Genomic DNA, 23,400 nt, shown 5'->3' on the forward strand with positions numbered 1-23,400 from the left:
ATGTGGCTATTTAAGCTGAACCAATCAATTAGAGCACTTGAAGGAATTAGATAAACAGGAAGAATAAAATGTAATAAGAAATCAGGAAAATGAGAAGAAAGTAGCACTGATGTGGCGTTCCTTAATTTTATTGGTTTAAGCTGTTTAAATTTAATTTCAATTACAAAAGGAAATTTTATTATAATTATTCAATTTGCCAAATACAATGTTTCCAGTAAAACTTTGGGCCTCATCCAGTATACCAGCAGTTGGTAACATTTTCTCTAGTGGCTTTATAAACCCTTTGGCAAGTATTAAAAATATTTTTCTAAATACCGCTTATAAGAAATATATGCAAGAACAAATAAATAACATCCATATAGCACCGTTCCTATCTTAGGACTTCCCAAAACACTGAATGCAGTCACAGTTAGGCACAAGCTAATACTCACTACTCTATACATTTAATTCTCAACTAAGGAACTGTAGCCCAACTGCATCTAAGCCATGGTTCCGAATAACAGCCAACCTTCCAACTCGAGTAAAGTTGCACTCCACATATATAGTCTGGTGTTCACTGACTTCTGGTGTAGTCCATGGTGTAAGTGGTCACATACAAAGCAGCCCCTGCCCAGGGTCACAGAAAAGAGCTCTTTTTAACCAATACGGGATGGAATTTTGATGGAAAGATGTCGGTGAGTGTTGGAGGAGTACTTTCCCCAGGAATGGTATGTCTCTTGGTTACCAGACCCGGCAGAAAACAGCGAGAGATTTGGCTGGAAAATTGGGGCAGACTTTTGCTGCAGCAAAAACAAAAGACATGGAGGCGGGGGAAGAGGCCAATGCAGGTTGAAAGGCTTCAGCTTGACTTGATGGCCTTTATTAAAGCTGAATTCCAGCAGCAGAGGGAACAGATGCGAAAAGATTTCACAAAAACCATTGAAGAAGCGGTGACACTCCTGAAGAGTTTGTGGAATGTGTGGAGAAGTGTTTGGAGGCACAGGGGTCATAGATGTGGGAGATTGAAAAAGTGATCTCAGACCACAGCGATCGTGTGGTGACTCTGGAGGCGGAGGTGGGGCTCCTTGGAGACCTCTGTAAAACATTGAAGGCAAAGGTGGAGGAGCAGGAGAATGGCTCGAGAAGGCAGTGTTGTGTTATGTAATTTGGAATAACACAAGCTGCCACTTGATGCAGTTTTGAGTAAAAGATGCTCCAGACTTTGAAGTGAGTTCAATGTATTTTATTGAACTATTAGCACAGTTCTCAATGAGTTCGACTCTCTGCTAATCTAAATGTAGTAACTCAGTCTAACTGAACCAGCCCTGCTCTAAGCCACGTGCTGGGGCGTGATGATGAGGATACACCCGGTCTCACTCTGTAGATGTTGGTCTGTGGAAAGTGGCGGGGTGTCAGTGCCTCCTCCCTTTTATAGTGAGATACCACCCCTGAGTGTCCTGACTGCTCATTGGTCTTGTCCTATTCTATGTGTTCATTAGCTGCATGTTTGCATATCATGACATCTCCCCTTTTTTTAATGTTTTGTTGGCGTATGTGAATGTATTTACGCAGACTACCCACCATCCGGTATCTTGATCCTGACAGTGTCTGCCAGGGATAGCACGGCCAGATCGGTGGCATGGGCATCATAGCTCTGCTTTTGACATCCTCTGAGCTGCTGCATCTTCTGCAGCACCGGGAGGTGATCCAGGTTGGGCAGGTGTATGGCTGGAAGCGTCGTCCGCAGGTCCCTGTTCATCAGGAGTTGAGCCGGCGACATGCCAGTGGACAATGGAGTCGACCTGTATGAGAGCAGTGCAAGGTGTATGTCGGAAGCAGAGTCCGCGGCCTTGCAGATGAGCGGTTTCACAATGTGCACCCCTTTCTTGACTATTCCATTGGACTGCGGATTGGGCGAACGCGCGGACTAGAGGTGACATGCTGGAAATTGTATGACCTGGCAAACGTGGACCATTCCCGGCTGCTAAATGATGGTGATTGGGGTGCCGTGCCTTGAGAACGTCTCCTTACAGGCTTTGATGATGGTCCGAGAGGTGAGGTCCGGAAGCTTCAGCACCTCAGGGTAATTCGAGAAATAGTTGATGATCAATACATAGTCGCGACCATTCGCATGAAAGAGGTCGATGCCAAACTTGGACCATGGAGAGGTCACTATGTCATGCTGTTAGAGCGTCTCCTTGCTCTGCGCTGGCTGGAACCGCTGACAGGTAGTACAGTTCAGGACCATGTTCGTGATGTCCTGGCTGATTGCTGACAGCTTGCTGACAGCTTGCTGGGCTCTGCGTCTGCACTTTTCAACGTCCAGGTGTCCCTCATGAATCTGGCGCAGCACCAAGCTCTGGAGACTAAGCTGAATGACACTCCTGTCCAGCTTGAGGAGGATACAATTAATCACTATCAGGTCATCCTTCACATTGTAAAATTGTGGGTACTGACCTTTCTGCCAGCCATTGGTGAGGTTGTGGATAACGTGCTGCAAGAGGGGGTCTTTGGCTGTCTCATCACGGATGAGAACTACCTTCTCATCTGTCGCCGGGAGAGTGCTAACACACAGTAACTGTGTTTGTGTGTGTCGGTTGGATATGTGCAGATGGCAGGATCCCAGTGTCGTGATGGCATTCCCATTGTAATCCAAGAGCTCGCAGGCAGCTGGAAGGACCTTGGGGGGGGCCTCTTAATGCGTCTGAAGTCTGCCTGTGAGAGGAGGTTGGCAGAGGCACCTGTGTCCAGCTTGAACTGGATGGGGCAGTGGTTGACCTTTATCACTGCTCGCCATTCGTCCTCGGAATCCACAGCTAGGATGGATTGGACTTGCAATGTGTCTGGTGCGGTGTATTCACACTTTGTAATAATGCCCAGACAGTAGGCATTTCCAGGCATTCATCACCCGAATCTGTTGCACTGCCGGGATCAGAATCCTGTAGGCGTTGTTGCACACTCTGGATGCGCAGTCGTTGGAACTGGGAGCACTGGCTCCTGACTGGTGGTGCAGATCTGCACAGGGCTGCATAGTGGCCTGGCTTTCCGCAGTTTAAAGTGTTTCTTTAAATGGGTGGTGCCACAGTTCGAACACGTCCCGACGCTCCGTGCGGCATTGCACATGCGCAGTGCGGTTCTCAGACGTATGTACCTGCGCAATGCGGGTTTTGGCCGCTTAGTTATCCCGTTCGCATCGCGCATGCGTCGGACCCTGGGAAGAGCACGCAAAATGGCCGCTTTCGTCAATGTTGGGGCGCTGCATCCAGGAGATGGCCTGCACACTCTCCGCATCGTGGGAGGCTAGTCTATCATTTTCTGTCATTTTGTACTGGGAATAGCGATTTTTAGCGTGCTCATGCACTGTGCATGTTTCAATCGGAACTGGTAGGGCCAAATGCTTGATCTTCAGTAACTGCTCTCTCAGAGGATCAGAGTGGACTCCAAAAACACTTTGGTCTCTGATCATGGAGTCAGTGATATCACCGAAGTTACAGGATTGTGCTAGTAGTCGAAGGTTAGTTAAATACGAGGTGAAGGATTCGTCTATACCTTTCAATCGCTGCTTGAATATGTCGCGCTCTAAGATTTTGTTAGTTCCCACCTCACATTGGCTGTCAAACTTGTCCAGGATAGTCTGAAACTTTGTCCTGTCCTGGTCTTTGGCAAAGTGAAAAGAGTTGAATATTTCCAAGGCGTGATAATTCGCTGTGGTGAGGAAAAGAGCTATCTTCCGTGCATCAGACGCACCATTGAGGTCTGATGCTTCGACGTAATGCTGAAATTTCTGCTTGAATGTCCACCAGTTGGCACCGGTTGCCGGAGGTCCTGAGCTGCTAAAGAGCCTGAATATTTTCTATTGTGTCGGTATACATTCGCTGGTCATCACGGATCTTGCGGAATTGAACTAACTAGATTGCACTGACTCCTGGTATCATGTTGTGTTATGTAATTTGGAATAACACAAGTTGCCACTTGATGCAGTTTTGAGTAAAAGATGCTCCAGACTTTGAAGTGAATTCAATGTATTTTATTGAACTATTAGCACAGTTCTCAATGAGTTCGACTTTCTGCTAATCTAAATGTAGTAACAGTCTAACTGAACCAGCCTTGCTCTAAGTCACATGCTGGGGTGTGATGCTGAGGATACACCCTGTCTCACTCTGTAGATGTTGGTCTGTGGAAAGAGGCGGGGTGTGAGTTCCTCATCCCTTTTATAGTGAGATACCACCCCCGAGTGTCCTGACTGCTCATTGATCGTGTCCTATTCTATGTGTTCATTAGCTGCATGTTTGCATATCATAACAGGCAGAACCTGTGAATAGTGGGCCTGCCTGAAGGAATGGAAGATGTGAGTGCCATGAGGTACGTCTCGAAGATGTTGGCGGGGCTGGTGGCAGAAGGAGTGCCAGATAAGGCGCCTGAAGTGGACCGTGTATAGGTCCCTGAGGCAGAAGCCAAGAGCTGGGGAGCTGCCGCGGGCGGTGATCGTGAGGCTCCACAAATTTGAAGAGAAAGAGAAGATTTTACGGTGGGCTTGGGAGAAGCGTACCTACGACTGGAAGGGGGGGGGGGGGGAGGGGGGGGGGGGGGGGAGGTTATTGCGACATGGCAGGGGTGAGAGATGGCATGGTCATGGGCGGAGAAAGGGGCTAGGTACAGGGTGGAATTAAAGGGGCGAGAGTTAAGTGGAAAAGATGACGGATGGTAGAGGGGATTGGAGACAATAGCCGCCGGTAAGGCTGGTCACGCAAAACGTCCGGGGACTGAATGGGCCGGTTAAAAGGTTGCGGGTGTTCGCGCACCTCAGGACCGTGAAAGCGGGGGTGGTCTTTCTGCAGGAGACGCACCTCCATGTGAAGGACTAGGTTAGGTTAAGGAATGGGTGGGTCAGGCAGATTTTTCACTCAGGGTTTGATTCGAAACCGAGGGGAGTGGCGATTTTAATGAGCAGAAAAATGGGATTTGAGAGTGCGAAGGAGGCGAGGGATCTGGATGGGAGATATAGGATTGAATGGTGTATTGGAAGGGGCACCGATGGTGTTGGTAAATGTGTACGCCCCAGATTGGGATGATGTGGGTTTTATGAGAGGGTTGCTGGTAGCGATCCCAGATTTGGCCACACACCAGTTGATCATGGGAGGAGATTTTAACTGTGTCCTGGAGCCGAGGGTGGATCGATTGAGCCAGGTTGATGGGTCGGGTCCAAATGGCGAGGGAGCTGGGGTGGGGGTTTATGGCGATGATGGGTATGGTGGATCCATGGCGCTTTCAGAACCCAGGGGGCGGGGAATATTCCTTCTTTTCACACGTCTATCAGGTGTATTCGAGGATTGATTACATTGCAGTGAGTTGGGAGATTTTGGTTGGGGTGGAGGGGGCAGAGTATGTGGGAATAGTTATCTCGGACCATGTTCCCCACTGGCTGGTGATTCGGCTTAGATTGGGACGAGAGCAGAGGCTTAGGTGGGGGTTTGACTCCGGGTTGTTGGCGGATGGAGGTTTCTGTGATAAGGTGTGGGCAGGATTAAAGAGCATGTGGAGTTGAATCAGAATGGGGAAGTAACGGCGCCCATTTTCTGGGAAGCACTGAAGGCTGTAGTCCGGGGCAAATAATTTTGTTTAAGGCCTGTGCGGATAGGGAAACGAGGTAGGAACATGACCGTCTCGTGAGCAAGATCGTGGAGGTGGACAAGGAATATTCGAGGGTGCCCACCGTGGAGGGATTGGCGAGGAAGAAAAACTTGCAGGGGCAGTATGACAGGCTGACAACAGGGAGGGCGCTGGGCAACTGCGTAGGGCAAGGGGGGTGCAATATGAGTATGGGGAGTAGGTGAGCCGCATGCTGGCACACCAGCTGTGGAGGCAGGCTGCGTCCAGGGAAATATTGAAGATATGGACTCGTGCTGGGGATGTGGTGTCAGAGCCAGGGAAGATAATTGAGGCATTTAGAGAGTACTACCAGGGACTTTATGAGGGGGACACGGGAGGAGAGGAGGGGGACATGGGGCGGTTTCTGGACAAGCTGGAATTTCCCCAAGTGGAGGAAGCAAAGAGGCAGGCATTGGAGGACCTATGGGGCTGAGGGAGGTGCTGGATAGTATCAGGGGTATGAAGTTGGGGAAGGCCCCTGGGCCCTATGGGTACCCGGCGGAATTCTATTAGGAATTTGCGACGGACCTGGCACCATATCTGTTGGGGGCATTTAATGAAGCACTGGAGAAGGGCGGAGTTTCCGGAGACAATGACACAGGCAGTAATCACACTAATTCCGAAAAAGGGGAAGGACCCGGTGGAATGTGGGTCTTATATACCCATATCACTATTGAACACGGATGTGAAAGTATTAGCTAAGTTGTTGGAGGAGAGGATGGAGGAGTGTGTCGCCGGGGTGGTGGCAGAAGATCAAACAAGCTTCATGAAGGGCAGGCAGCTCACAAGTAACATAAGAGGGCTGTTGAATGTGGTGATGAATCCGTCAAGGGCTCTGGTACCGGAGGCGATGGTGTCCATGGACGCGGAGAAGGCATTTGATCGGGTGGAGTGGCGATACTTTTGAGGTTTTGGGAAGGTTTGGGCCGAGATTTGTGGCATGGGTGCGGTTGCTGTATGTGGCACCAAGGGGGAGGGTGAAGACGAATGATGTGAGCTCACAAAGCTTTAACTTACACAGGGTTACGAGGCAGGAGTGCCCGCTGTCACCACTACTGTTTGCACTGGCCATAGAGCCATTGGCGATGGCACTCAGGGGGTCGGCAGAGTGGCGGGGGATTATGAGGGGACAGAGGGAGCATCGGGTGTCGCTCTATGCCGATGTTTGCTGTATGTTTCGGATCCGTTGGAGAGTATAGGATGGATTATGGGCCTGCTGGGGATGTTTGGAGGGTTCTCAGGGTACAAACTGAATGTAGGGAAAAGCGGGGTATTCCCGGTGAATGAGCTGGCACAGCGGGCTAATTTGGGGGGGATGCCATTTACGGTAGCGAGGGACAGGGCTCCATAAGTGGAACTTAATGAAGCTGATGGAGGAAGCTACGGAGGATCTTAAGAGGTGGGATACACTGCACTTAACGCTGGCAAGGAGGGTCCAAGTGGTGAAAATGAATATTCTGCCAAGGTGCCTGTTTATCTTTCAAGCTCTCCCGATCTTTATACCAAAGGCCTTTTTCGGAAAGTGGACACAATCGTTTCTGACTTTGTATGGGCAGGGAGGGTGCAGAGGGTGGGGAGGACTCTGCTACAGAGGCAGCAGGAGGGGTTGGCGTTGCTGAACTTGCTTCATTATTATTGGGTGGCAAATGTGGATACGGTGTGGCTGTGGTGTGAAGAAGGGGTAGAGTGGGTTAGGATGGAGGAGGAATCTTGTAAGGGATCTAGTTTGAGGGCTACGGTGACGGCAGTGTTGCCAATGGCTGAGTAGGTATTCTGGTTCCAGCTGCAGGAGGCACAACATCTTGTGCAATAAAGCCTCGATTGTTTCACCATTCTCGTCTCGTGGTAATTGACGGTCCATCAACGTGCAAGGATGAGCCTGATGCAGTTTAAGGTAGTGCACAGGGTGCGTATGACTCGGACGAGAATGAGTGGGTACTTTCAAGGGGTAACAGATGAGTGTGAGAGGTGTGGAAAAAATTGGGAAGATTCTGGGTGGGAGTGTTCGCAGTCTTAGCCAGGATAGTGGAGGAGGAGATGGACCCAGACCCTTTGGTGGCGGTATTTGGGGTCTTAGAGAAGCCGGAGCTCATGGAGAGGAGGGAGTCTTGGCCTTCGCCTCTCTGACCGCACGGCGGCAAATTTTGCTGGAGTGGTGGTCGGCATCGCCACCGGGGGTAGCGGCCTGGTTGGGTGACCTGTACGGCTTCCTGCAATTAGAGAAGATAAAATATGAGTTAAGGGGCTCTTCAGGGGGTTTTGAGGAAAGGTAGGGGGGATGTTTGTGACCGTGTTTGAGGGGTTGTTCGTCGTGGGGGAAGGGGTGTGAAAAAGGGGAAAAATCTGTACAGAATGTATAGTTGATTGTAGGGAAACATGTTTCCCCAAGGTGTTTGCTCCTGTAACCTGTTTTGATACATGTTTGTAATAAAATATATTTTTAAAAAAATATATATATATCTGGTGTTCAATAGAAATTAGGTTAGAAACATTCAAACTCTTTTCACAAATTCTCTTTCACTATAACCATGGTGCATTTCACTCTTCAATCTTTCTGCAGCTTTTGGTATGGTCAACCACACCATCCTTCTCGAATTCTTGTCTACTGCTGTCCAGTTTGGCAGGGCTGTTTTGCTCAACTGCCCTATTTGATCATAGTCTATACATCTCCAGTAATGGATTCTCTTCCAGCCTCTGCATTGTTCCTGCCAGAGTTCTGGAATGATTTATCCTTGGTTTCCTCCTCATTCATTCACTTCCCCATGGTGACACTGTCCAAAAGTATGGGCTGAGTCTACACAAAAGCCTTGACAGACAGCTCCAGCATTCTATCACCTCTTTTCACCAGCACATCCAAGATTAGATGGCGGACAAGCGGTATGGTTATAAAGTACAAAGAACAATACTGCACAGGAACTGGCCCTTCGGCCTTCCAAGCCTGCGCCGATCAGGTGTCCTATCTGGACCAACCCCCTGTATCCTTCTATACTCCGTCTGTCCATGTGTCTATCCAGATAAGTCTTAAAGTTCGCTAACGTATCTGCCTCATCCACCTCACTTGGCAGTGCATTCCAGGCCACCACCATCCTCTGTGTAAAAAAAACTTCCCCCCGCACATCTCCACTGGACCTTTCCCCCCTGACCTTGAACTTGTGCCCCCTTGTAATTGTCATTTCTGCCCTGGGAAAAAGCCTCCAACTGTTCACCCTATCTATGCCCTCATAATTTTACAAACTTCTATCAGGTTGCTCCTCAACTTCCGTCTCTCTCGATGGAGAACAATTCCAGTTTATTCAATCTCCTCATAGCTAATTCCCTCCATACCAAGCAACATCCTGGTAAACCTGTTCTGTACTCTCTCCAAAGCCTCCACGTCCATCTGGTAGTGCGGTGACCAGAATAGGACACAGTATTCCAAATGTTGCCTAACCAACGTTCTATATAATTGTAACATAATTTTCGAGCTTTTATACTTAATACCTCGTCCAATGAAGGCAAGCATGCCAAATGCTTTCTTTACCACCATTTCCACCTGTGCTGCCCCTTTTAAGGATCTGTGGACCCGCACGCCCAGATCTCTCGGTGTCTCTATGCTCCTGATGGCTCTGCCATTTATTTTATAGCTCCCACCTGAATTGGATCTACCAAAATGCATCACCTCTCATTTGTCCGGGTTAAATTCCATCTGCCATTTCTCTGTCCAATTTTGCAGCCTATCTATATCCTGTTGTATTCTCTGACAATGTTCATCACTATCCGCAACTCCTGCAATCTTAGTATCATCCGCAAACTTTCTAATCAGACCCATTACGTTTTCTTCCAAGTTATTTATATATGTATTACAAATAGCAGAGTTCCCAGAACTCATCCCCGCGGAACACGGCTAGTTACAGACCTCCCTTCGGAAAAACATCCTTCCACTGCTACCCTCCAAGCTAGTTCTGGATCCACCCAGCTAGTTCACCCCTGATCCGATGTGATCTAATCTTTTGCACCAGCTTGCCATGAGGGACCTTATCAAATGCTTTACTAAAGTCCATATAGACAACATGCACAGCCTTTCCCTCGTCAATCATTTTTGTCACATCTTCAAAAATTCAATCAAATTAGTGAGACATGACCTCCCTCACACAAAGCCATGTTGTCTGTCGCTTATAAGACCATTCACTTCCAAATGTGCATAGATCTTGGGTGGGATTTTCCGCAGGCTTGATTCTCCATTTTGCCAGTGCCCGGGACTTTTCCTGACGGCGTGAGGCTGCCCCACAATGGGAAACCCCATTGACTGGCCGGCATAACAGAGAATCCCGCCAGCGGGCCGGGGCAGAAATGTGGCGCGGCGGGGCAGAAAATCCAGCCTCCTATCTCTGAGAATCTTTTCCAACAATTTCACGATCACGGACGTCAAGCTCGCTGGTCTATAATTACCCGGATTATCCTTGCAACCCTTCTTAAATAACGGTACAACATTGGCTATCCTCCAATCCTCTGGGATCTCACCTGTGGTCAATGAGAACACAAAGATTTCTGTCAGAGGCCCAGCGATTTCATCTCTTGCCTCCCTCAGTAATCTGGGATAGATGCCATCTGGCCCTGGGGATTTGACTACCTTAATGCTTTTTAAACACACCTAACTCTCCTCCCTTGCAATAACAACCTGGGCTGGTTTAGCACACTGGGCTAAATCGCTGGCTTTTAAAGCAGACCAAGGCAGGCCAGCATCACGGTTCAATTCCCGTACCAGCCTCCCCAAACAGGCGCCGGAATGTGGCGACATGGGGCTTTGAAGCCTACTTGTGACAATACGCGATTTTCATTTCATTTATAAAGTGTTTACACATCCCTCTGAGACACCACCAATCAGCATGTCCCTCTCCTTTGTGAATACCGATACAAAGTACTCATTAAGGACCTCACCTACTTCCTCTGGTTCTATACATAATTTTCCTCCTTTTTGCCCTCGAGTGGGCCAACTCTTTGTCTAGCTACCCTCTTGTTCCTGTTATACGTATAAACCGCCTTGGGATTCTCCTTAATTCTGTCTGCCAAGGACATTTCGTGACCCCTTTTTGTCCTCCTAACTCCTTGTTTGTGCTCTTTTCTACTTTCCTTGTATTCCTCAAGTGCTTTATCTGGTTTTAGTTGTCAGTACCTCACATATGCATCTTTTTCTTTTTGACAATATTCTCAATTTCCCCGGTCATCCATGGTTCCCAAATTCTTCCTTGCCTTTCTTACAATTTCCTTTAGTTAAGTATTAGGGAGACCAAATCTATCCTCACCTTTGGACCCTGCTACAAACACTGGTCCCTTGCTAATAACAATAAAAGTGCTACATAAATATAGGTCACTATTACATTAGTGATGCTAACTGATCAATGTGCATCTAATATAGCGGAGCAATGTTTCGAATGTTTCCTGAAATAAAACAAGTGGATCTTGGGTAGCAGAACAAGTTCATTACTAAACAGTTTTACTTACGTGGTGAACCCCAGTATTAGGATGTTCTTCCAAATGACACCAGTGGTCACCATATCACACAAAGTATACAGACGAGACTGTGTATACTCTCCAAACATGGAATCCATCTCTACGGTTGAGGGTGGGGTGGGGGGGTGGGGGGAGAAAAAGGGAGGCAAATCTCTCAATAACAAGCTTTAATGCACTGAAGGAAGATATGCGTGGCATAACAGGCAATATTCTAAGATGCTCATAACATATTTTGAATTGTGTGCCCAATTAATTATGGGCATCCAACTTAAAAAGAGTATTAATAGTATGGTTTTGGATTCCTAAAATATTAACTTGTCTCCACAGATGCGGTTTGCCTGGCCCATTTTTGATTCTTAAAAGTTACACCCAAAGTTATTAGGAGAGATTCAAAAAACTGTAAAGAGAAAAATATGGAAGAAAAACGTAACACTGGTGTCCAAAATGTTAAACGGCATGCTGATAACTGAAAGGGAGGAGAGTTTGACAATCTGGAAATAATAAATTAGGACCAGTAAGTCACCTTGAAGAAGTTGGATTGTCATAAACACTCAAACTGGTTCATTACGGACGGAAACAATTACTCTTACGCAGTTTTGCTACATGGAACTCTGGTCCAGTGCAGTTGACTAACTGTCCTCTAAATGTCCAGTAAGCCCCTCACCAATCAAGAGAACTAATCCCAACACATATCAGCCTTCACAGTGATGCCGATATCGCAAGAATAAACAAATTAACCTCTACTGGCAACCACGCTTTTCCCTCCCATTCTATATTCTAGAACTTCCTTCCTAAACTGCCCCCCGCCCCCTTTTCAGATCCACCTCAACATATACATATTTTGGTCAATGACTTGATATCTTGTTCTTTGGCAGACAACAGATAATAGACTGGTAACAGATTTAAAAAGAAAATTGTATTTATACTTCAAATTATGATGCTGCTTAAACTTTCCAAAATGCTTTACAAGGCACTACTTAAAGTGCAGTCACTCAGCCTTAGAAAAATGTATGAAGTGCTTTTAGTTCCATGTAAGTAGGACATTTGAAAAATTAACCTGCCTTTGTGTTTCTCCAGATGCTAATTTGCTGCATTTCTAGTAGGTTTGTTTCAGACAAACATGGTTGAAAAGAGAATTGCAGGTTACAAGAATAAATTGATCAAATATTAAACAGGACATAACTGTTTGCATGCTCGCAGAAGAAGTGCAACTAAAGAACTTATGTGGAAGGCATTAGTGTACGTCTGAATTGTGGAGGTACAAGATGATGGTTGGAGTAGGGGTATGGGTGGCTTGACCAGTTTATTTATGTAGAACATTCTACATACGTTTAAGTGGGAAAGTTAAATGCACTTTTAAGTAACAAACAAGCTTGGTGGACTTGTTCCATATTGTGTTACACATGGTGGAGCTCAATCAGTTATCTATTACAAATTCAGGGTGGGTCACATACCATTAAATACATTGCACGGGGTGTATAATTCATCATCCATGTTGACACCATTACCAGCTGCTATATCTCGCAGTATTTGCTTACATTTCACAATCTGTCTAGTTGCAAGAAGCCAGCGTGGAGACTCTGGGAATAAAGCTGGAGCGCTGTAAATTGTGGAAAAATGATTTAGTTCCACAAGTAGGAAATTAAGACTAATAAAATGTTACTAAATTTTTACTGATCCTATTGAAAACGAAAACAATTCTCCCTTAAAGGAAGATTACAAAAGAATCTAAAAATACCTACTTCTGTAGTGACCATACGCTGAGCAGATAATACACCTTACCACTTTGAGAATGAAATTGGATGGGGATTTAAGAAGGTTGAGAATGGTGTGGCCCGCAAGCACCCTCATGCCATTGATTAGACTGGCAAAATATCAAGAGCCCCAATTGGAGAGATTGAAGTTGCTTATTTGTGAGAAGTATATTTAAACCTGACGACATATCACCCCTCCAGCCAGAGACGGCATTTCAGATGATCAACCCAATAAATGTAAATACCATGAAATTAAATATGTCTCCCAAATCAGGATGGTGTGTGAGGTTGGAGGGAACCTCTAGGTGTTGGTGTTCCTATGTATCAGCTGCCTTTGTCTTTCTAGATGGTAGCAATCGTGGTTTGGAAGGTGCGGTCTAAGCTTTAGTGAGGTCCTACACTGCATCTAGCAAGTGTGAAGATTCACTACAACAGGTTTCCAACAGGATTTGAGAATTGCAGAACATTTTGTTAGGTAGGAAAGTTCTTACACAAGACATCGGAGCAGAATTAGGCCACACGGCCCATCGAGTCTGCTTCACCATTCAATTGTGGCTGATATTTTTCTCAGGTCCATTCTCCTGCCTTCTCCTCATAAGCCCTGATCCCTTTATTGATCAAAAACCTATCTATCTCTGTCTTAGTGATTTGGCCTCCACAGCCTTCTGCGGCAAAGAGCACTGTGGGGTGTACCTACAGCACGTGGCTTCTACCGGTTCAAGAAAGCAACTCACCACCACCTTCTCACAGGAAATTGGGAATGGCAAATAAATGCTGATCCAGCCAGTGATGCCCACATCCCAAGCATGATTTTTAAAAGACTTAATGCCTGTAATATGCAGGAATAGTATAAAGGAAAACTTTTCAACATTTCTACAATTTTAAAATCTGCAATAGAAGAGAGTTTGCATTTGGTAGGTTTATACTGTTTTTCAGTTCAGTCAGTTATGAACTTACTGTTAAAAGTACTCACCACCAATAAAGGAGCAGCAATATGAAGGGGGCAGTGACAACACCCTGCAAAATTCTCCAGTCCCTACATAACTCAACTAATCCTGGCAGCAACAGCTCTCCACCCACTGTGAAGGATCCAGCAAACATCGTGATCATCAATCGGTGCGGAGGGTCACACATCTCCAACCCTAGGTAGAAAAAAGTTAACACTGAAAATCAAAAAATTCTAATTATTTCATATTCCAATGCGACTATGAAACAGTGGTTGTTCTATCTGCATGTCTATACTTTCCACAATTTAAAAGAAAAATAAAGAGAGAGAGAAAAAGAGAGAGAGAGAGAAGTAGAAAGCCTGGGGAATTTAGCAAAGCCAAGAATGGAACTGATCGAAAAGTATGCTCACTAATTGAAGGCCGGAAAAAGTGGATGTGAACAAGAGTGAAGTTAATGCAGTTTATTTTCGGAAGGGCAGGGTGCTGTATGGCTGCAAAAGATTAGAGATCTAGAGATGAGTAAGGTGATGGATGAACACTTAACGGCTACAGTTGCAAAGTGAGGGAATAAGACCTGTATATATTTCCTCATATTTAAAAAATTTTACAAACTGAAGACCATTAAAATGGTTGAATAATCTTTATTAGTGTCACAAGTTGGCTTACAATAACACTGCAATCAAGTTAATGTGAAAATCCCCTAGTCGCCACACTACGGCACCTGTTCGGGTACATAGAGGGAGAATTCAGAATACCCAATTGACCTGACAAGCACGTCTTTCGGGACTTGTGGGAGGAAACTGGAGCATGCGGAGGAAACCGGGTGCTCCGGTTTCCTCCCACAGTCCAAAGATGTGCAGGTTAGGTGGACTGGCCATGTTAAATTGCCCTTATTGACCAAAAAAGGTTAGGAGGGGTTATTGGGTTACGGGGATAGGATGGAAGTAAGGGCTTAAATGGGTCGGTGCAGACTCGATGGGCCGAATGGCCTCCTTCTGCACCATATGTTCTATGTTCTAGGGTGCTCTTTCCAAGGGCCGGTGTAAACTCGATGGGTTTAATAGCCTCCTTCTGCACTGTAAATTGTATGTTTCTATGTATCTTCTCCTTCCGGAGAAAGTTTTTGACCTGCAGATGCCGGAGTTCATTCCATTCGAGTTCCAGCCTCTCCGTCAGTTCGTTTAAGATCACTAGTCTGTCCCCCGTGTATAAGTCCCGAACTGTCAGTGTCCCCCTGTCCTGCCTCCACCTTTTAAAGGTGGTGTCGAGCATGGCCGGTGGAAACCTGTGGTTGCCGCAGATGGGGGCCATGGTGGACCGAGGACGCGTAAACCATGTCCCCTGTCAGACTGAAGCACTGCTTCATTTGGTTCCAGGTTCTCAGGGTTGCTACCACCACTGGGCTTGTTGAGTGTTTTGCTGGCGGGGATGAGTGTTGTTGTGGGGAGGCTCTGAAGAGTCGTTGCTGTACAGGACTCCTCCATCCTCACCCTTTCTGTAATTGGTTCCTTCACCCATTCCCTTACTCTCTTGGCCTCGCCTCTTCTTTGTAGTACTCTCTATTCCTAATGTGAGGGGGTGATGTTGTGAGCCTCCTTTTTGCATATTGAGTGTGCAAATAAACTAACCCAATGCGTTCATTTTATCATGCGTTTGCTGTGAGGTCATTAACAGAAATATGATCATACCAAAACCAAAGGGTTGGGAAATATGCCACCACTTATAAAGAGGAAAACAATTCAAAAATACATTTCTGTTTACAGACAGGGGTGAAAGGAGAAATTCCTATTTAGTTTAAACACCTCCTGTCAGTAACAAAAGTAATGCATATTATTTGCCCAATTTATTTTCTTCTCAGGAGATATTCATTGTTGATGGGAACTATTATTCTCTATGTTGAAAATGTCTGGATTTCAATGAGGAGCCCCGGAAAGGCAAGTTCAAGTAGTTTATTTAAGAACATCTAATCCCAGCTGGGATCATCTAAAGATGTCAGCTCCCATCATGGAGAAATAACGGACCCCGCTGGTGGGCGTCCACCCCTCATTACAGTTATAGTTTAAAAATCAGTACTTAGAAATTATATAAAAGGTCACCCAATGGACAGCACTGCAGCACAGTGGTTAGTACTGTTGCTTCGCAGCGGCAGGGACCCGGGTTCGATTCCCGGCTTGGGTCACTGTCTGTGCGGAGTCTGCACGTTCTCCCCGTGGGTTTTGTCCGGGTGCTCCGGTTTCCTCCCACAAAATACTTACTTGTTAGACGAATTGATACTCTGATACAGTACTTTCATTGCAATGTTACTGTAAGCCTAGCTGTGACACTAATACAGATTATGTACTTCCAAAAAAAGCTACTAGAAACTAAGAAAGGAGTAAAACCCGCAATTTTGAGAGACAGACATATATCTGAAAACACCCGTGTCAGATTCTAAGCTGATATATACTGTACTTACTTGCAATGTACAAAGACAAGAAGAGTCCAGCCAACGCTACCCCACTAAACATATGGAGCACAACAAACATGACGAAATTCACAGAGACTGAAACTCCAATATGCTGAATAATTGATACAACCAGCGAGAGAATGAATGTATTTCGACGTCCCAGTCTACAGGTGAAGAAAAGTAAATGTTCAATACCTGTAGTTTGGTCTCAAATTTACTTGGCATTACAATTACAGAAAAGCAAATTGAAAATTAACAACAGTATTCCATTCACTTCTTCTGTTTTGGATAGTGGCGTGAGCAACTTAGGAAATCAATTTCCCCACTTTAATTTAAATGGTCACTTATGTAAATGTTTAACTCAAATGGGGAAGTTTTTTGTATCTGTGTTAACTGAGGTAGAGGAATTTGAGTGTTTCGGTAGAAGTAGAGATAGTGGAGGCAATGGATAGTGTGAAAATTGAGGAAAGAGGTACTGAAAAGGTTGGCTATGCCCAAGGTAAATGTTGGCTATGCCCAAGGTAAATAAGCCACCTGGTCCAGATGGTTGGCATCCCAGTTTGTGAAAAGAAGCGAGGATGGAGATAGTGGCAGGTTTTCAAACTCCCTTAGATATGGGGGAGGTGCTAGAGGATTGGAGATTGGCAAATATAACATCCGTATTCAGGAATGGGTGCAAGAACAACCCTAGAAACAACAATTCAGTTAGCCTAACAACTGTGGTGGGCAAAATTTTGGAATCCTTAAATTGGGGACAAAAACAAACAGGTACTTGGGAGTGGTTTGAGTTAATTAAGGAGAGCCAGAATGGATTTGTAAAAGGCAGATCATGCTTGACTTGACGTAATTGAATTTTTTGATGAAGCAACAAAAGTGAAGAAGGGATGTGACGGATATTGTCCAAATGGATTTTTAGAAAACCTTTGACAAGATACCACAAAAACAGCCAGATAATAAAATTGAGGTTTATGGAATAGGAAGTGTGATATTACTTGGAGTAAGAGATTTTTGCTCGTCATTAAGTTTGCCGAAGCGCCAGTGTCAAGTTTGGATTGGATTGGGAATTATTTACTTGCACTGTCAATGTCCATTCACTGTTGGAGTCAATGTAATTTATTTGTTGAGGTGCTTTGGTCGTTGCTTGAAGATTCTCTACTGTGTCTATGATTTCTACGAAGAAAGTGAAAATAATCCTCTTCATCTGAAAAATCTTTCTTAGATTTGTGATTCACCATCTTATCAATGCCGCGAACATTGATATGTTGTCGTTTGTGCTCGAGGCAGATATAATATAATGTATATATCGCTGTTGACTACCATTGGGAAGCAAAGTGACTAAGCTTGGAGCAGTTTAAACATCTTTTTCCTTGTGCAGGGAATTTCCCCTTTAAGTGGACATTGCCACATCGGTAGCACGGCATATCGTCTCTCTGACGCATGATGCATGTTCGCGCATGTATGGAAGTCTTCTCTTGAGCCCCGCATTTTTGTACGAACTACGCATGTCCCGAGCTGGAGTGTACGCCCGCAAAATAGCTACAGTCCAGAACATGCTTCTTTGCTGCCTGCGACACCATTTTTACACTCTCGACCTCATGGTGGACTTTCGTGCCCTTTTCCCGGTGATAAAACTCCAAATATTGATTTTTGCTTTGCTCATGCGAAAACATTTTTTGATCGCGATTTTGAGCGTTAGCTCGTTTTGTCTCAATAATACTTCACAAGCATTCATCATTAAGTCTGTAAACAATTTGATCCTTTATTAATGAATCATGCAAATCAGAAAAATTACATGTTTGTGCTCCCAGTTTTAATTCGGTGACAAAGCTTATGATCGTTTTGCCGTTTATTATTTTTTTTGCAACCTTTTATGAAATCTGAAATGCCCCAGGATTTCATTAGTCTGCATCTTGCAGTGGTCATCAAACTTTGCCAATATAAAAGTTTGCTTTTGTCCTCCCCTTCGGAAAATATAAAAGAATTATATATCTCTATAACTTGCTGACCTGCCATTGACAGTAGCAGTGCTATTCTTCTGGCTTCAGAGGCAGTATTTAAATCATGTGCTTCCAAATAAATTTGGAACTGCTGCTTAAAGAGTTTCAAGTTTGAATTTAAGTTACCGGTAGTTTTCAGCTGGCATGGAGCCTGAACGTGGTCCATCGAGTTAATTGGTTGTCGAGGATCCAATTGCTGCGAAGTCTTCCACAGTTGAATAGTCGGTACTGGATTTTTCTCTTTTTCTTGCCTAATCTTACTAGTAATCTTTCTTAAAGCTAGTTTCCTGGTACCATGGAGTAATATACGTTACCCATTTGTTTATGGCAAGATGTATTTAACTTTGATGATGATAGGGGCGGCATGTGGCGCAGTGGTTAGCACTTGGACTACGGCGCTGAGGACCCGGGTTTGAATCCCGGTCCTGAATCCCGGTCCTGGGTCACTATCGGTGTGGAGCTTTCACATGCTCCCCATGTCTGCGTGGGTTTCACCCCCACAACCCAAAGATGTGCAAGTTAGGTGGACTGGCCATGCTAAATTGCCCCTTAATTGGAAAACAAATAATTGGGTATTCTAAATTTATTTTTTTTAAACTTTGATGATGATGAATACTTGAAGTCGCCCAGTGTTAATGGTAGTTAAAGATAGAATTAGATTAACTATGAATATTATATTTTGCACTCTGATCCAACTATACACTTCTGTTCTCTAGCCATAACACACCCGAAGAGAGCGAAAAACAGATTGAGCTTGCATTGAGATTATGGGGCTGGTTTAGCTCACTGGGCTAAATCGCTGGCTTTTAAAGCAGACAAAGCAGGCCAGCAGCACGGTTCGATTCCCGTACCAGCCTCCCCAGACAGGCGCCAGAATGTGGCGACTAGGGGCTTTTCACAGTAACTTCATTGAAGCCTACTCGTGACAAAAGGTGATTTTCATTTCATTTCACTTATGCTTCCTGTAAGTGTTGCCCTCTCGTGATCTTCCACTACACATTAACCCTTCATGTATATACATATACAGAGATCACTATAGGAAGATCAATGTGCAATCAGATTTTAAAAATTGGCTAAAGATCTGAAAGCAGTAAGTCATGGTAGAGGGTGTGTTTCAAGGGTTAGTGCTAGACGCACTGCATTTTTTTTGTATATATTAAATGCTTGGATGTTGGAATACAGAGCTAAATTTCAAAATTTGCCAATGATACCAAACTTGGGGGATACCCAACAGTGAGGCCCAAAATTGTCCAAAAATCCAAAACTACTTGTCTTTACTGAGAAGGATTTTCAAGCAGTTCTTCACTGACATAGGAGTGATGCATTGAAGCAATTTTCAAACTCTGAATTTATTAGATTGGACAGGTGAACAGAACAGCAAAAACATGTATAAAACAAATAACTGCGGATTCTGGAATCTGAAATCAAATGAGAAAATGCTGGAAAATCGCAGCAGGTCTGGCAGCATCTATAAGGAGAGAAAAGAGCTAACGCTGAGTCCAGGTGATCCTTTGTAAAAACAGATAGATGAACTTGGTATTCCAAGCCTTTTTCATTCATTCCAAAGCTAAACACTGCACTATTCAAGGTTGTGCAAGCTGCAATGGTAGCACAGTGGTTAGCACTGTTGCCTACGGCGCTGAGGATCCGGGTTCAATCCCGGCCCCAGGTCACTGTTCATGTGGTGTTTGCACGTTCTCCTCATGTCTGTGTGGGTTTCACCACCACAACCCAAAGATGTGCAGGGTAGGCGGATTGGCCACGCTAAATTGCCCTTTCATCGGAATACAAAATAATTAGGTACTTTAAAATTTTTAAAAAGATTTTAAAAATCGATTGTGCAAGCTGTTACATTTATATTGTTTATTCAACATAATAGGCTTGCTGGAATCAGGAATGTAAAACTTTTGTACCTGGTTTTATAGAGGATACAAATATAACACAACATTCTTAAACCAACAACAATTTTAGCAGGCTGCCATACCAAATACAAAAACATATCACAGAAAGCCCAAACGGCCAACAGTGTGAATCACATTTTTTTTTTAAACTTACCTATCAGTAACTGATCCCAAGGTCAAATATCCAACAGTCCAACCAATCTTGTAGCTCACTCGTTCAAGTGGAATTTTCCAGAAGTTCTTACAGACCAGGTTCCACTTCAAAGAATGACAAGAAAACGGTTTAATCCCAATAGCACAAATGTGTTTTTTTTCTCAACCCTTTTATTTTTAAGAAAAAACCCAAGTAAACCAATATTTATACAGTACATTGTGCTTAAAGTTTTGTCTTTGCCCAATATCTTATTTTATAATTAAATCATTTCAATGGTATTTTAGTCACTCTCACACAAAGTAAATATAGTTCTCTCCAGCAAACCTCTGCAAATTTATTAAGTAATAATGAAAAAAAAACCAGTATTGGGACGGTGGTCGGCATTTTGTTTCTGAAGCCAATGCCTCAAATATCAACTTATCTCCCTTCTTTACATATATAGCAATGGCTGTGATGTCTTTCCTCTTTTTTTCAACATTTGCAATAGAGTAATTGGGTGGGAACAGCTATCTCAACAAATATCCTGATATAGAACATAGAACAGTACAGCACAGAACAGGCCCTTCGGCCCTCGATGTTGTGCCGAGCAATGGTCACCCTACTCAAACCCACATATCCACCCTATACCCGTAACCCCACCCCCCTTAACCTTACTTTTTAGGACACTACGGGCAATTTAGCATGGCCAATCCACCTAACCCGCACATCTTTGGACTGTGGGAGGAAACCGGAGCACCCGGAGGAAACCCACGCACACACGGGGAGGACGTGCAGACTCCGCACAGACAGTGACCCAGCCGGGAACTGAACCTGGGACCCTGGAGCTGTGAAGCATTTATGCTAACCACCATGCTGCCCAATGATATTTGAGATATCATTTGGCGATTCGCCGAACAGAAACTTATAGCCAAGTTCCGCACACATGAGTACGGCCTCAACCGGACCTTGGATTCATGTCGCATTACATCCAGCCCCCACCCCCCCCCCCCCCCCCCCCCCCCGGGCTTGCAAAATCCTACCATCTGTCCTGATTTGAGACAATTCACACCTCTGTAACCTGGGATTATCCCTCTCTCTGGATCGGTAAAGATTTAATTACCTGCAAATGCTCGCATTCAAAGCACTGTCTTGAATCTTTGGCTTTGTCTATATATATGTTTCTGGAATCTACCTCTTCATTCACCTGAGGAAGGAGCAGTGCTCCGGAAGCTAGTGATTTGAAACAAACCTGGTGGACTTTAACCTGATGTTGTAAGACTTCTTACTGTGCACACCCCAGTCCAAAGCCAGCATCTCCACAGCATAGCTCTACTCAGGCAGGGCTCAACATTCAGGCAGAGGCCAGTATTGCAACTGGGTGGGGAGAAAAACGATGGAAGCCAGGGGGGGAAATCGAGGGGAGGGAAGCTAGAGCTGGACAAGGGAAACTAAAACACTGATAATCAAGGGGGTGAATGGGGAACCACATGTATGAATGAGAGGGATTGCATACACTCTGCAATAGGAAGGGGGGGGGGGGGGGGGGGGGGGGGAAAGAGGTGTGTGTTTGCACATGCCACAAGATGGATGGGTTGCATAAAAGGTCATCGGGGGGGGGGGGGGGGGGGGGGGGAAGGGAGAGAGACTATGTAGCCTTCAGTCATGGGGCCAATGGGGAGCTCAGGAAGTGGTGCTCGAGCAGAGACTTCACCTGGAGTGATCAGTCTGGTTAAGGACATTTAAACAATTTTTTTTGATAATCAATTTTATTAAGACATTTTGGCACAATAAACAACAATTATATAAAACAGTATGCAAAAAGCAATTGTTATAGTGCAAGAAACCCAGCTCCCCTCCTACAAGGACCAGCCTAATTACCCCCCTAACGTACGTTACCCTAACTCCCCCCCGCCGATGATTAAATTTACAGGAAGAAGTCGATAAATGGTTGCCACCTCCGGGCGAACCCATACAGTGACCTTCTCAAAGCGAACTTAATCTACTCCAGACCGAGAAAGCTCGCCATATCTGATCGCCAGGCCGCCAGAATTTGTCGCCGAGCTTTCAGGGAAGCAAAGGTCAAACGTCAGCCTCTCTCTTCCTCGGGATTCCTGGGTCCTCCAAAACCCCCAAAATAGCCACCTTTGGACTCATCACCACCCCAGTTTTCAGTACCCGGGACATAACATCCGCGAACCCCTGCCAGTATCCCCTGAGTTTTGGGCATGCCAAAAACATGTGGACATGGTTCGCTGGCCTCCGGAACATCTGGCGCACCTGTCCTCCAATCCGAAATATTTACTCTTCCGGGCTTGGGCCCAGTGGACGACCTTAAATTGAATCAGGCGGAGCCTGGCGCATGTTGCGGTCGCGTTTACCTTGCTCAATGCCTCCGCCCACAAGCCCTCTTCGATCTCACCTCTGAGCTCCTATTCCTACTTAAGCTTCAGCTCCTCGGTTTGTGACTCCTCCGCTCCCATAAATTCTTTATATATATCCGAGACCCTCCCCTCCCCCACCCATCCACTGGACACTACCCTGTCCTAGATCCCCCTAAGTGGCAGGCGTGGGGAGGATGTTATTGTCTGTGTATAAAGTCCCACACCTGCAGGTACCTGAACTAATTCCCGCTCGCCAGCCCAAATTTCTCGTCGGGAATCTCCCTTCCAAGAACAAATCCCCCATCCTCTCAATCCCCGACTTCCGCCATGCTCGGAACCCACCGTCCATATTCCCCGGGGCAAACCGGTGATTGTCGCAAATTGGGGACCAAACCGATGCTCCCATTCCCCCCATGTGCCTTCTCCATTGGCCCCAGATCCGCTAAGTCGCCACCACTATGGGGCTGGTGGAGTGAGTACCATGCTGGCGGGAGCGGCAGGTAACCAGGGCGGCCAAACTGGTCCCCCTACATGAAGCAGCCTCCATTCGCCTCCAAACCGATCCCACACCCACGATCCACTTCTTTATCATAGCTATGTTGGCTACCCAGTAGTAATTACTAAAGTTTGGCAGAGCTTCCGCTCGGTTCCTCTCGCGCATCACCCCCTTCACCCGCGCGGACTTTCCTGCCCACTCAAATCCCATAATCATTTCTTTAACCT

General features: G+C 45.5%; 1 protein-coding gene across 4 annotated transcripts in view; it reads right to left on the minus strand.

Moving 5' to 3' along the window:
- Positions 1 to 23,400, minus strand: part of slc22a31 (solute carrier family 22 member 31) — a 60,710-nt gene that overhangs the window by 19,898 nt on the left and 17,412 nt on the right. For all 4 annotated transcript variants that reach the window (XM_038806478.1, XM_038806476.1, XM_038806479.1 and 1 more), the window contains exons 2-6: positions 20,318 to 20,421; positions 16,275 to 16,429; positions 13,846 to 14,014; positions 12,573 to 12,718; positions 11,110 to 11,218 (exon numbers count right to left, since the gene is read on the minus strand). In XM_038806478.1, coding sequence (XP_038662406.1) covers positions 11,110 to 11,218; positions 12,573 to 12,718; positions 13,846 to 14,014; positions 16,275 to 16,344 — 494 coding nt within the window. In that variant the 5' untranslated portion in view covers positions 16,345 to 16,429; positions 20,318 to 20,421. The remainder of the gene's footprint in view (positions 1 to 11,109; positions 11,219 to 12,572; positions 12,719 to 13,845; positions 14,015 to 16,274; positions 16,430 to 20,317; positions 20,422 to 23,400) is intronic.

This window comes from Scyliorhinus canicula, chromosome 9 (genome assembly GCF_902713615.1).
Source record: "Scyliorhinus canicula chromosome 9, sScyCan1.1, whole genome shotgun sequence".
NCBI classification, from domain to species: domain Eukaryota; kingdom Metazoa; phylum Chordata; class Chondrichthyes; order Carcharhiniformes; family Scyliorhinidae; genus Scyliorhinus; species Scyliorhinus canicula.